At 49.1% G+C, this 14081-nt stretch overlaps 1 protein-coding gene across 3 annotated transcripts in view; it reads right to left on the bottom strand.

The window, feature by feature from the left end:
* Positions 1-8536: 8536 nt before the first annotated feature.
* COL5A3 (collagen type V alpha 3 chain) overlaps positions 8537-14081 on the bottom strand; it is a 37054-nt gene continuing 31509 nt past the window's right edge. For 2 of the 3 annotated variants that reach the window (XM_034998208.1, XM_034998207.1), the window contains 5 exons: positions 13776-13992; positions 13582-13694; positions 11773-11841; positions 9605-9844; positions 8537-9517 (listed from right to left, as the gene is read on the bottom strand). In XM_034998208.1, the coding sequence (XP_034854099.1) occupies positions 9371-9517; positions 9605-9844; positions 11773-11841; positions 13582-13694; positions 13776-13992 (786 nt within the window). In that variant the 3' untranslated portion in view covers positions 8537-9370. Of the gene's footprint in view, positions 9518-9604; positions 9845-11772; positions 11842-13581; positions 13695-13775; positions 13993-14081 lie in introns of those variants that run through there. The other variant, XM_034998209.1, reaches the window with a different exon arrangement.

Below are 14081 nucleotides of genomic sequence, written 5' to 3'. Positions count from 1 at the left end.
GCCTGGGGGTAGGATAAGTCAGAGCCAAAAGCTGCGTAAGAGCTGGCAAGGGCTCAGCGGGCAGAGAGAAGAGCAGATGCAAAGGTCCTGAGGCTGGAGAGTGCAGGAGGTTAGCTCTCCTGTTTAAGGATGGTGACAAGTGAGGCCAGAGCCGCCAGACAGAAAGACTTGGGGCCCGATAGGGAGTTCTGGAAGCTTGGAAGGGTGGTGAGCAGGAAGGGGTATGGTGTAGTTTGGCCAACTAGCATGAAGATTGTACCCAGGACAGCTGAAGATGTGCCTTCCCCATAACCCTTACTTTCCATTCGTCTGTATTCATGCACCCCAGAGACATTTATCCATGTGCGCAAAGACACATGCCAGGATGTGTGAATGGAACAAAATGGAAAGCACCTAAAAGTTCATGAGTACAACAGATAGCTATGCTGAGGTAAGCATTTAAAAAGACAGGACTAGAAATACTTGTGTCTGCACAGAGAAGTTGCAAACGCCTCTGGCTGAGCTAGCAAGCCAGTTGCAAAAGAACATGTTCAATATTGTACCAGCTAGAGATAGTTTAAGAACTTGCCAAAGTATGTGCATCATCCATGGATACAGCTCCCCTGGATTCAGTAAACATGGAGAAATACTCTGAGGACAGAAGTTCCTACATTCAAGGGAAGAGAGAAATCGGGAATCATGTTTAATGGGTATGGAGTCTCAGTTCGGGAAAATGACACAGTCCTGGAGATGGACGGTGGTCATGGTTGCCCAACAATGCGAATGTACTCAGTGCCCCAAACTAGACACTTAAAAACGGCTAAATGGTAAATTTTATGTGAGGTATATTTTATCACAATTAAAAAAATTTTTTTTTAGTTTACACTCATTTGCCCATAGTGGGGAAAGGAAAGGCAAACTATGGCAGAAATGTATACAGGGGCATCAAATGTGTGTATGATGCTTTATTTATTTTTTTTTTAAGATTTTATTTATTTATTTGACAGAGACAGATACAGCGAGAGAGGGAACACAAGCAGGGGGAGTGGGAGAGGGAGAAGCAGGCTTCCCGCTGAGCAGGGAGCCCGATGTGGGGTTTGATCCCAGCATCCCAGGATCATGACCTGAGCCGAAGGCAGACGCTTAACGACTGAGCCACCCAGGCGCCCCTATGATGCTTTATTTTTAGGCGGGGTGGTGGGCATGTGTTTATTATAGAGTTCTTGCTATATGTTTTTTTTTCTTTTTTCTTTCTTTTTTTCTGAGAGAGAGAGCATGTGCGTGCACGCACACACACACACACACACACACAAGTGGGTGGGGGGCAGAGGGAGAGGGATCGAAAAAAATCTTAAGCAGGCTCCACGCCCAGTGTGGAGCTCAAGGCAGGGCTCCATCTCATGACCCTGAGATCATGACCTGAGCTGAAATCAAGAGTCAGACACTTAACCAACTGAGCCACCCAGGTGCCCCTGCACTATATGTATTTTTTATAATAACACTCACACAACCTGATGCTTAGGTGCTATTATTCACCCCACCATCACAGCTGTGGAGACTGTGGCTCACAACAGTGAAGGTCACACTCACCCCAGCGGAGGAGCTGAAACTGGACCAGATGGCTTGGCGCTAGCCAGGATACCACACCGCCTCCATACCCCTTCCATATTTCATTCATCGGCTTTGTAACACTAGAAATGTATCCAAGAAGAGGTGGTGTCTTGGAGGGGGCATGGGAAGGGACACGAGGAACTTTCTGGGGTGCTGGAAACAGTCTACATCTTGTTTAGGGTATGTAGACATTTGTCAAAACTCGTCAAATGGAACACTTAAGATCCATGCAAACAAATGTTTAAAAAGAAATCTACCGATCCAACAATCCCACTTCTGAGTATAAGTCCAAAAGAATTGAAAGCAGGGTCTACAAGAGATATTTGCACGCTCATGTTCATAGCAGCATTATTCACAGTAGCCAAGACTTGGAAGAAACCCAAGTGTCTATTGATGGGTGAATGGATAAACAAGATGTGGTGTACATGCTAGGTAGGAATAGCATTCAGCCTGAAAAGGAAGGGAAACTCTGACACATACTACAAAGTGGAAGACCCTTGAGGACATTATGCTCAGTGAAATAAGCCAATCACAAAAGACAAATACTGTATAAGTCTACTTATATGAGGTCCCTAGAATAGTTGAATTCACAGAGACAGAAAATAGATGGTGGGTGCCAGGGGCTGGGGGAGGGGAAATGAGGACTTGTTTACTGAGGACAGAGATACAGGTTTGCAAGAAAAAAAAGTTCTAGAGAGGGGCGCCTGGGTGGCTCAGTCAGTTAAGCATGGGACTCTTGATTTCTGCTCAGGTCATGAGCTCAGGGTTGTGGGATAGAGCCTCACTCAGTGGGGAATCTGCTTGGGATTCTCTCTCTCCTTCTCTCTCTGCCCCTCCCCCTGCTCTCTCTCTCTCTCTAAATGAATAAATAAATCTTTTTTTAAAAAAGTTCTAGGGCGCCTGGGTGGCTCAGTTGGTTAAACGACTGCCTTCGGCTCAGGTCATGATCCTGGAGTCCCAGGATCGAGTCCCGCATCGGGCTCCCTGCTCAGCGGGGAGTCTGCTTCTCCCTCTGACCCTCTTCCCTCTCGTGCTCTCTCTCATTCTCTCTCTCTCAAATAAATAAAATCTTTTAAAAAAAAAGTTCTAGAGGGGCACCTGGGTGGCTCAGTTGGTTAAGTGTCTGCCTTCAGCTCAGGTCATGATCCTAGAGTCCTAGGATTGAGCCCCACATCAGGCTAACTGCTCAGCAGGGAATCTGCTTCTCCCTCTTCCCCTCCCCCACTCATTCTCTCTCTCTCTCTCTCTCTCAAATAAAAAAATAAATAAAATCTTTAAAAAATGTTCTAGAGATCTGTTGTACAGCAATGTGAATTTACTTAACACTAATGAAGTGTACACTTAAAAATGATTAAGATTATAAATTTTGTTATATGGGGCGCCTGGGTGGCTCAGTCGTTAAGCGTCTGCCTTCGGCTCGGTTCATGATCTCCGGGTCCTGGGATGGAGCCCCGCATCGAGCTCCCTGCTCAGTGGGGAGTCTGCTTCTCCCTCTCCCACTCCCCCTGCTTGTGTTCCCTCTCTGGCTGTCTCTCTGTCAAATAAATAAGTAAAATCTTTTTTAAAAAAAAGAAAAAAAATAACTTTTATTATATGTTTTTTACTACAAAAATAATAAGATAAAATAAAATAAAATTTATTTTTTATTTATTTATTTATTTATTTGACAGAGACACAGCGAGAGAGGGAACACAAGCAGGGGGAGTGGGAGAGGGAGAAGCAGGCTTCCCGCCCAGCAGGAAGCCCGATGTGGGGCTCGATCCCAGGACCCCGGGATCATGACCTGAGCCGAAGGCAGACACTTAACGACTGAGCCACCCAGGTGCCCCTAATTTAATTTTAAATTAAATTTAATTTAATTTAAAAAAAAAAGGAGATCTACCAAGAGAGGGGAAAGCCTGTATAAAGACAAGACCAGCACCAAGGAAGGGGCAGGACAGCCTCTCAAGATCAATCTGGTCCTCTGTCTGCTCAGCTTCCCCCATCTCCCCAGTATCCCCATTGCCACTTAGGGTAGAGGCCCACCCTCTCAAAAGGAAACTCTGGTGTCCGGGACACTCTAGACACAGGGCACACATGTGCTCTCGTGTGGACAGGCCCTTGTAAGCTTGCATGGCCTGTGCCTCTTTGTGAGCCTAGACCTTGTCGTCTGTGTCTCTGGGCCTGGCTGTGTGAGAAGTCACACGACACCTTCCCCCTTTCTGAATGAGCCTCTGCTCCAAGGATGCCTCCTCCATGCAGCCTTCCCTGACCACCCCATCTCAAAGAACACCTCTTCTTGTCCTCCTCTCTGCCTTCTTTCTCGTCATAACACCATTTGACACATCATATATGTATTTGCTTACCGCCTGTCAGCCCCACTTGAGTGTTAACTCCACGAGGGCAGAGATCCTTGTTTGTTTCCCTGCTGGATTCCCCAGACCCTATTAATAGTGCCTGGCACAAGTAGGTGCTTAATAAATATTTGTTGATTGACTGAATGGATGAATGTGTGGTGTGGGGAAGGGGATCTCAGAAACATCTACGGCACTAGCTTAGCTGAGCCTGTGAGTGTAGTTTTTGTTGGTGGCATGTCTGTCCGCGTGGGGCTGTGTGTCCCTCTGTCTGCCTAGCATGTAGCAGACCCCAGGATGCAGCAGTTCTGGGTGTGCCAACGGGGGTCTCAGGTGTGGCTGCGCATCTGAGTGTGGTTTATGGACATGGCTCTGTGTGTATGTGCGAGGGCAGCTTTGGTGTGGGTCCGGGCACAACTGTGTGTGTGGCCTGCTGTGCGTGTCAGCATGTCTGGGTCTGGCTGAAGGTGAACGGGCGTGTTTAACGTGGGTCTGCCTCTCTGAGTCTGCCTGTGGGTTTGGGATGTGACAAGATGAGGGTCTGATTCTCTGGGCCGTTGGTCGGTGTATGTCGCTGAGCATGAATATCTCCAATGGTGGTGTGCGTATGCGTAAAATTCACCTCGCCACCCACCTCCTCCTACAGCCATGAGTGAAGCCAGAGGTGGCTTCCACACCGGCTGCTGTGCCCCAGCCCCAGTTCAGAACACACAGGGTGTAACTGCTCAGGGAGCGCAAGTGGTGTGATTAATTATGGCCGCTGAATATGCAAATCAGCTGGGGGTTTTCCCAGCAGCCACCTGGGTGCTGGCGATGATGCTGGGTAAATTCACAGAGCTGAGCGTGAGGCCCAGAATTCCCTCCTTACCCCTTTGTCAATTACCTTAATTTAGTAGGGCCGAGATTCTAATACTTCAACCAGTTTTTAGCTAATTAGAGAGTACTCATTACACTATTAATTATTCCTCCCCTCCAAAATACCTGCACCAGGGTGGGCCTGGAATTGCAAAAGCAGAGGCCAGTGGACCTGCACTACCAGATGTAATTATTTATTTTTATTTATTTATTTACACACACACACTCGAGGCGGTGGCGGGAGAGGGGCAGAGGGAGGAGAGAGAGAATCCCAAACAGGCTCTACACCCAGTGCAGAGCCCGATGTGGGACTCAATCTCCTGAACCTGAGATCATGACCTGAGCCGAAATCAAGATTCAGACGCTTCACTGTCCAGCCAGCCAGGCGCCCCAGATATATTTTTTTAAAAACGATGGGAAAAATTCCCCTAAAGGAGAAGATGGCTTTTTGTTTAGCAAAGTCTCTAGTTCTAGACTCTGGGCAAGTTTACTCCACCTTTCTGTTACTGTTCCCTTACCTGCAAAATGGGGATAATAACAGAACCTTCCTCAAAGGTTGTAATAAAGAATACATTAATTCATTCAGGGAAAACATTTGATGAACAGGACCTGCCATGTAGATGCTCAATCAGTGGTCATTGTTATTAATAGTGTTAGTTGAACTAATCATGGATTGTGTGGGTACGATGATTTGGTCTACAAGAAATGTTCTTCATAAGAAAGTGAGATAAATTTGATCTAAGTGTAGACAGTCTTAGAGGAAGGGAATGAGGAGGGTAGGCAAGAAGAGGAGTCAGGGAGGGAAAGATGGAAGAGGGCAGCAGAATCGTGGGAAATCCAGACTGGGGCGGGGGGAACACACCACCAGTGACAAATTTATAATGGTGAGGACTTTTTTAAGATTTTATTTATTTACTTGACAGAGAAAGACAGTGAGAGAGGGAACACAAGCAGGGGGAGTGGGAGAGGGAGAAGCAGGCTTCCCGCCGAGCGGGGAGCCCAATGCAGGGCTCGATCCCAGGATCCCGTCTGAGCCGAAGGCAGACGCTTAGCCAACTGAGCCACCCAGGCGCCCCATGGTGAGGACTTTTAAGGAGAAGGATATTCAACATTAAATTCTAATCTGTTGATGTTGCTACAGTGGGACCTCCTGGTTTGCACACATGCTTACATGCTGACCTTCAGTGAAAACTGGATTCGTTCACTGTATTAGTCAGGATAATTAATAATAGCTGCTGTAACAAGCAACCCTTAAACATCCCAAGGGCTTAATGCAATCAAGTTGTTTGATGGAAGTCTCCTTGTAGCATTCCTCCAAGCAGTAGCTCAGAGAAGTTGGCCCCTTTCTAGTTCCATATGAGACACTCCCATCTTACTTACAGATGTGATCTCCAAGGTCATCACAGACTGAAAGAGCTCAGAAGATCAAGCAGGAGGTTTGTGGCCAAGACCCAGGTGCATGCCCCAACCTAACTGCAAGGGAAGCTGGGAAATGTGTTCTCAATTAGGAGTGCTCAGGAAGAGGAAAACAACACATAGCTTTGGTGTTACCATATGTGTTGAGTTAAGAATGTTTGGAAGAGGAACTAAATGGGAAGCAGGCCTGGGTGTACATTTGGATTGACAGAACAGTGTGAAAAAATCAGCAAAAGCAACAAATCAGCAGAAGAGGTAACCAGGGGAAACACCATCCCCTCAAGAGTAATCATCAGTATTTTAGAGTTTCTGGATTCTTCACTGTGTGGGGGATACTTCCTCAAATTTCACATGGCTTTTCCTCTCATCCTTCAGGTCTCTCTGCTCAAATATTACCTCTTCAGTGAGATCTCTCCTGACCACCTGCTTTCAAATATCCACCACTCCATCACTCTGTATCTTGTTTGATTTTCCTAAAATCACACTACATAGCTATGTTTGTCTATTCTCTATCTCCCTCGGAGTAAGATCCTGTAAGGAGTAAGAAAGACCACATCTTTCTTCTACCCTAGCATTTGGAACAGTGTGTGGCACTGAGTAAACCATCAAGAGAATGAAACAAGTGAATGAAAAATAAATGCATCAATCAATTCGAGCCTAACATTCTTCACAGAGTTAGGACCCAGTAATGTTTATTGAATGCATGAGGGAACCCAGGACAAGCATTCAGATGGCCTTATGGGACCTGGTGGCAGAGGTAGTAGGGTAAGCCCTGGCTTTTGGGGACACAATCCACCCCAACCTGAAACCTATAACTAGGCAAGCCCACCCGACCCAACTCAACTCACACCAGCCCTCCATCACTCCTAACTCAACTCCATTCGGCGATGTCCATCAACTGATGAATGGATAAACAAAATGTGATATATCCAGACAATGGAATATGATTCAACAATAAACAGGAATGAAGTACTGATACACGCTGCAACATGAACCTTGATCCATTATGCTAAATGAGAGCAGACAGATCCAAAGGACCACATATTATTTGATTCTATTTATATGAAATGTCCAGAATAGGCAAATCCATAGAGACAGAAAGATTAGTGGTTGCCTACCACTGAGAGGTTTGGGGAAATGGAAAGTGACAGCTAATGGATATGGGTTTTTGTTTTGAGGTGATGAAATGTTCTAAAATTGATTGTGGTGATGTTGCACAAGTCTGTGAATATACTGAAAACCATTTAATTGTATACTTTAAATGGGTGAATTATATGGTAAGTGAATCACATCTCAATAAATCTATTTAAAAGAAAACCTCAACCCACCATCTAACCCCCAACTCAAGCTACCTCAAACCCAACTCTCATCTTAACTGGTGCCATCTTGACTTACCAAACTGCCAATCCCCCCTCCCCATTCACAGCAACCCCTACTTACCTCTACTCCATTCATCCTACTTCCCAAATCAACCCTCATTCATGTCAATCCAACAACTAATTCCAAACCCTGACCTCAATTCACTGATTGCCCAACCTCCAACTCAGCGGACCCATCATTAATCCACAACCTTAAACTCATTCAACTCATTCAAACCAACCTCTAGACTCATCTTCAATCCATTTTCAATGTAACTCACCCAATACCTACCCCCAATATCCAGCTCACCTCAAGGCTCCACTTCTAACTCAATTCTCTCTACCCCCAACTCATCTTCTGAACTGCCACCCACAAGTTTCACCTCTAGTCATTTTATCTCAAACCCAAACCACATCCCATGTCACCTCTTGATCCATTCCCTCACCCTCAGCTCAGCCAGTGACTCCAGGACTACACAAGGTCAACATGGAGATCTACCTATTCTCTCTCCCTCTTCTTCTCCCTCCCTCCCTCCCCTCCTCTTTCTTTTTCAAAGTTTGAGGTCTTCCTAATAGGTTCACAATTTTTTCCAGCTTTATTGACATAGAATTGACATATGATATTGTGTAAGTCTAAGACATACAACCTGTTGATTTGATACACTTGTATATTGCAAAATGATTACTACTATAGCATTAGCTAACACCTGCATCACATCACATAATTACCATTTCTTTTTTTATGGCAAAAACATTTAAGATCTCTCTTAGAGATCTGGCAATTTTCAACTTTTCTTCTAGGGGCCTGAGTTGGTAAACAGACCCAACGTCTTCAGTGAGTACCATTAGAACTGGATGCCCCCACCTCCCAAAGCCACCTCTACCAAAAGACACAATTAAGATGGGTGGGGGCAGATACCTCAGGTGAGACAAGAGCCTGACCTTAAGAAAGATATAGCCAGCACTAGATGAAAGACACAGGAACACAGTTCACTGGTTTATTCTCAGACTTGAGATGCCAAATATGCCCTATGGCCCTGGAGGAGTGGGGATCATGCTAGAATCTCTCTCATCATATCCCAGCCTTCCCTAAGGAGGAAGCAGATTAAATATACAACAGAGGGGATTTTCCCTTTTAATCCAGACCCAGGTATAAATAGGGCAGCACCATTAGGATCCTGATTCACCCCCACCATCTTGGCCCCCATCCCACCTGGCATGGCAAGGTGCGTTTGGGGAGATATGGGTGGGGGGCAGTATTCAGAGCTGGTCTGAGGCAGCAGAAGGAACACACAGCTCAGTCCAGGGAAGTCCCACTTCCCTCTGTAGTCTGACTTCAGTTCCTTCACTGTGAACCCACCTGAAAATAGGAATGAGTGAAGGGGTCCCAGCCTGGGATCAGGAGACATCCAGTGCTTAACTATTGGAAAGGGTAGCACCACAGGGTGTTGAGAGCACTGCCCAGGGAGTGGGGGGGGGGGGGCAGGTGTGGGGGGGCATTCATCAGCTCTGAGTTAGGAGTTCATTGCATGGGGCATCAGGGGTGGGGAGTTGAGGGTTGGGTGGGCATAGAGGGGAGAAAGAGCCAGACTACAGTATGTCAGCTTCGGTGCAGTGAGGAGGAAGCTGGGCTCTTGGGCCAGGGGTGTGCAGCCCCCCGGCCCCCCGGAATGGAGAAAGACTATTGCTTGACCGTGAGGAGCAGACTCTCCCCTGGCCCCATAGGCACAGGATACGATAAATATGATGGCTTTAAAGCCTCAGCACCAAAAGTGCCCCATCGGGGGCTCCCTCGATGTCCCTCCCACCCCGAGACGCTCAGCTGCTAAAGCAGACGGGGCCCAGTTCAAACCCAAACTTCTGGTTCGTCTGGCCAAAGTCAGCAGCCGCCACGTCCCACAGAGGCAGGAAGCCCACCCGGGAAGAGCTCAGCTCCAAGAGGGTCTTTGTCTGTCCCTTCCGGAGCTGACCACGGGAAGACAGAATGGCGAGTTAGTAGGAGGGCAGCCAAGGCCCCTCCCCACCCCGGCCAGCTCCTGCCCCTCCCCTTACCCGGCAGCCATCATAGGGGACAGTGATGGTGGCTGCTGCCGTCTGGTTGAAAGACAGCTCCTCCCCGTTGGCTCCCAGGAAGCGGAGGGAGCGGCTGTGGTCGCCTGCAGCTTCGTCCAGCCAGGCGGCAGAGTTCTGGCAGGAATAGGTGAAGCTCTGGCGGGCCGTGGCGCTCAGCAACTTTAGGAAGGTCATCTGGACCACACTCACCGGGGACCCATCGGCGTCCACGTAGGAGAACTGGGAGTGGGACAAAGCAGGAGGTGAGGGTGCCCCAGTCACCCCTACTCTTTCTGAGGAACCTACCTCCCAGGCTCTCCATCCTGCCACCTCTGCCTCGTCCCCTTCTTTGGGTGGCCCCACCAGCCGTCCAGCACCCATGGTTCCCTTGAGAGACCCTAGGCACACGTGGCCACTGAGCACTTGAAATGCACCCGATGAGGTGGAAACTGCTTCCAATGTTGTTTGATTTAAAATTATTTAATTATTTTGTTTTACTTTATTTAATTCATAACTAATAATTGAGCCTCAGTCCAGTTATCAGAAAACTTAGGTGTGGAACAACTTGAGTATATGTGAATCTACCTTTCCAACTGCAGATTTTATGAAATCTAAGTATGGATCAAGAACTTCCAATGAAATTTAGTACCCAAATTACAACATGCTATAAATGTAAAATATGCATCAGACTCTGCAGAACTCAGAGGGAAGAAATCTAAAATGCCTCAGTAACCTTTATATTGATATGACACTCTTTTAGATGCACTGGGTCAAATAAAATATATTATTAACATATCATGGGCTTGAGATAACTGGCTGGGTAATACATCCCTTCTGGTTTCCTTTTCTTCTCTGTATCATTTCCATGTTCCCCAACTGATATTTTCTGGAATCACCTCCCAGATAAAGTACTTGCAACTGAGTCTTTGTCAAAGGGTCTGTTTTGGGGGAACCCAAACCAAGATACCCCCACATTATATTATAACTTTGTTTCTTTGGTTATTGTCTGCCTGTTTCCTTGGTTATGTTCCTGGTGGAGTATCAGCTCCATGAAGTCAGGAGCTGGGTTTTATTTGCTGCTACCTTTCCAGTGCTTAGCATATACATGTGTGTTACATAAGCAAATCCCAAACTGAACCCAAGTTCCCCCCACCCAACAAGGCTGTTCCTCTTCTCATTTACTATCTCAGAATCCCCCCAGGCACCAGCCCACCAACACTCTCCTTCCCGCCCTCCATCTCAGCAATGACTAGGTCCTATGGACTTCCCTCCTAGATGTTCCAAGCCATGCCCTCCTCCCCACCCCCATAGCACCAGCTCCAGCCTGGACTACCTCTTCACTCTCTTGGACCAACATACCAGTCTCCTCCACCCCATCCTCACCAGTCCCAGAGGCACTTTTCTAACAGAGAGATTAGATTTGGGTCCTTCCCTCACTTAAACACATTCCATGGCTCCCTGCTGCTTACAGGTCTTTCTGGGGGAGGTAGGTCTAGCCCTCACCTACTTCCCCCACCTCCTTTCTTTTTCTTTTTTTTAAAGATTTTATTTATTTATTTGAGAGAGAGAATGAGATAGAGAGAGAGCATGAGAGGGGGGAGGGTCAGAGGGAGAAGCAGACTCCCTGCCGAGCAGGGAGCCCAACGCGGGACTCGATCCTGGGACTCCAGGATCATGACCTGAGCCGAAGGCAGTCGCCCAACCAACTGAGCCACCCAGGCGCCCCTCCCCCACCTCCTTTCTTACCACACTCCCCTTCACACTTTCTAGAGCAGAGCAAGTGGCTTTCTCTTGAAATTCAGCAGACCCTCTTTTAACTCTGGGCCTTCGTGTATGCTGTTCCCTCTGCCTGCAACACTTTTCCTTGTCCTCCCTAACTTGCTGACCCAGCTCATTGTACAGGCCTCAGCTGATCTGTGACTGCTACCAGGAAGCCTCTGGTACTTTCAGCACACCTCTGGATTTCCACCATACCCTGCGCCTCCTCCATCACACATCTGATGCTGCCCACCCCCAATCTGCCACCTCCACCAAGCCTGCAATCACCAGGAAGGCAGGGCTGAGTCTTCCCTGCTCCTTTCACCCCTCAGAGCCCTTCCTCCAACTCCCCCTGCACCAGTTCCCACCAGTTTTCATACCATCCCCCACCTCGGCCTCCAGCAACTCACCTTCTTCCCTCGACGGAATGTGCTATACCAGTTTCCCGGCTTTTCCCTGGACCAGGAGGCCATTTTTACCTGGGGATGGGAGGGGGTAGTCAGCGTAGAAGACGCCCTGGGTGCCAGCGAGGTCTTCCCTGCATTTACCTCCCCACCCTGAAAGCTGCAGCCTGTATAGCCAGGACTCTTGGGCTGCTGTCTGGCCACAGACGTGAGCTTGGCTGGTGTGCCAGGCAGCCCAGGGGACTGGGGGTCCCTGCCCTCTGAGGCAGCCCTCAACCAATGACTGATAAGAGTTGGTGGATAAACGCCCGGCTCCCTCTCCTGCCGGTGTCCTGGAAGTCCCCCAGTAGAACTGAGCCTTTAGTGCCCAATGGTGACATTTTAATCTGCATTGGTCGCCTCCCCCAGCCCCTCTCACTTCCCTCCTCTGCTCTCCCGGTGCCTCCTGAGATCTCCACCTAAATCAATGACCTGCACTCAAATCCTTGTCTCAGGGTCTGTGTCTGGGGAACCCAACCCTGGATCATTCATTCCTCGGTCCTGTCCCCAGCACCTCTGGGCAGGACAAAGGTGAGCTGGTGAGAGCAACTCAGACTTCAGGTACCAGCAACCGTTTAGATGTCAAGTCCTACATGACTTGGGAGTCTGAGCTCGTCTAAATTCCCATGGGGGGCAGGGGGGTTCAGAGCCCTACTAAACCAGGGCTCTGAACGGTCAAAAAATAACAAAAAGCAATAAGAATGGGCGCCTGGGTGGCTCAGTTGGTTGGGCGACTGCCTTCGGCTCAGGTCATGATCCTGGAGTCCCTGGATCAAGTCCCGCATCGGGCTCCCTGCTCAGCGAGGGGTCTGCTTCTCCCTCTGACCCTCCCCCCTCTCATGTGCTCTCTCTCTAATAAATAAATAAAATCTTTAAAAAAAAAAGCAATAAGAAGGCCATCAGCATGCATTTCTGCAGGCTCTGGGCTGGCTACAGGTCCTACGGCCGTAGAGAGCACAGCTCCACAAGTCCGTGTTTTCTCAGCGTTCCTGACAGGTGCATCAGCACCTCAACTGTACAACCATCCTGAGGCAGATACTGTCTTGATCCCCATTTTACAGATGAAAAAGACTGAGGTGCCATCTCTATCCCCACCCAGGGTTCTAGAGCTGGCGCTGCTCGCCCGGGGCCCTACGCTGCTGAGCCTGGTGCTTGAGGTGGGGGGCTGAGGCTCAGGGCTCCCTGACAGAGAACCCCAGTGTTCCTGGGGAACCACGCGGTCTCACCTCCCAACCCGCAGCCTAAAGGGCAATGAGTCGGTGGACCTATGAGATAGCAGGTCAAGAGGTGGTGGTTAAGGGCTGGGTCTCTGGAGCCAGCCTGCCTTGGGGTAATCCCATCACTTCTCTGGGCCATAGCTTCTCTCTCTGGGAATGATGGCACCTGTCCCCCACACCAGGTGACTGGACTCAGTGCTAATGCAGCCAAGTGCTTAGAACAGCCTGGCACACATACACCCTATTGAAAGGTTTGCCACCATTTCCACTTCCCTTACTAGATTTTTTTGGTCTATCTTTCCTCATAGAAGGTAAGCTCCATAAAAGCAGAGTTTTGTTTTGTTTTGTTTTTTGACTCTCTGCTGTAGTCCCAGCCCTTCACAGGCCTTGGCATACAGCAGGTGCTCAATAAATGTTGGTTGAAGGAAGGGTAAGGTCCCAGACAAAGCCTGGTATGTGTGCTGGGTAGGGAGGGGAGGCGGGATATAGCCTTTGGTGATGGGGGGTTGGGGATGGCTTCCGGAGCCCCTTCTCTCCCCCACCTCCTCCAGGCACTCACCATCTCAAACTTCTTGTCAGGATAGAGGCAAGTCTCCCCTCCTGCCGTGAAGTTGCAGAAAACCCTGAGCGAGTCCCTCGCGCAGCCCTGGTTGGGGTCAATCCAGTATTCCCCTGCCGCAGGGCCAGGTGGGTGAGTGAGCAGGGGCGGGACCCCACGGGCTTCCTGCCCACCCGGCCAGGGAGGGACCTCACCGTCAGGCAGGTGCGGGTGGTTGAGGTGCAGCTCACTGCACACGAGGCCCGGGCGCTCAGCCGTGCCCGGAGGGCGCCGCATCTGCTCCAGCTCAAAGCCCAGTGAAGTGAGTGAGGCCAGCACCTCCTCCAGGCCACCCTCCAGGGCCTCTAACGCCCCTGGGCCTGGGAGAGAGCGCCGGCGCCGGTGCAGCCCATGAAGCTCAGCTGGGGAACCCTGAGCAGGGGTGGGGATGGGGGGGAGGAGAGCAGAGACGCAGGAGGAGAGACAGGAAGAGAGACAAGCCAAGATGAGAGAGACATGGG

Source organism: Mirounga leonina, unplaced genomic scaffold (genome assembly GCF_011800145.1).
Source record: "Mirounga leonina isolate KUSES-001 unplaced genomic scaffold, KU_Mleo_1.0 Mir_94, whole genome shotgun sequence".
NCBI lineage: Eukaryota > Metazoa > Chordata > Mammalia > Carnivora > Phocidae > Mirounga > Mirounga leonina.
The sequence above is the reverse complement of the archived record's forward strand: the minus strand, read 5'-3'. Positions and strand labels throughout refer to the sequence as shown.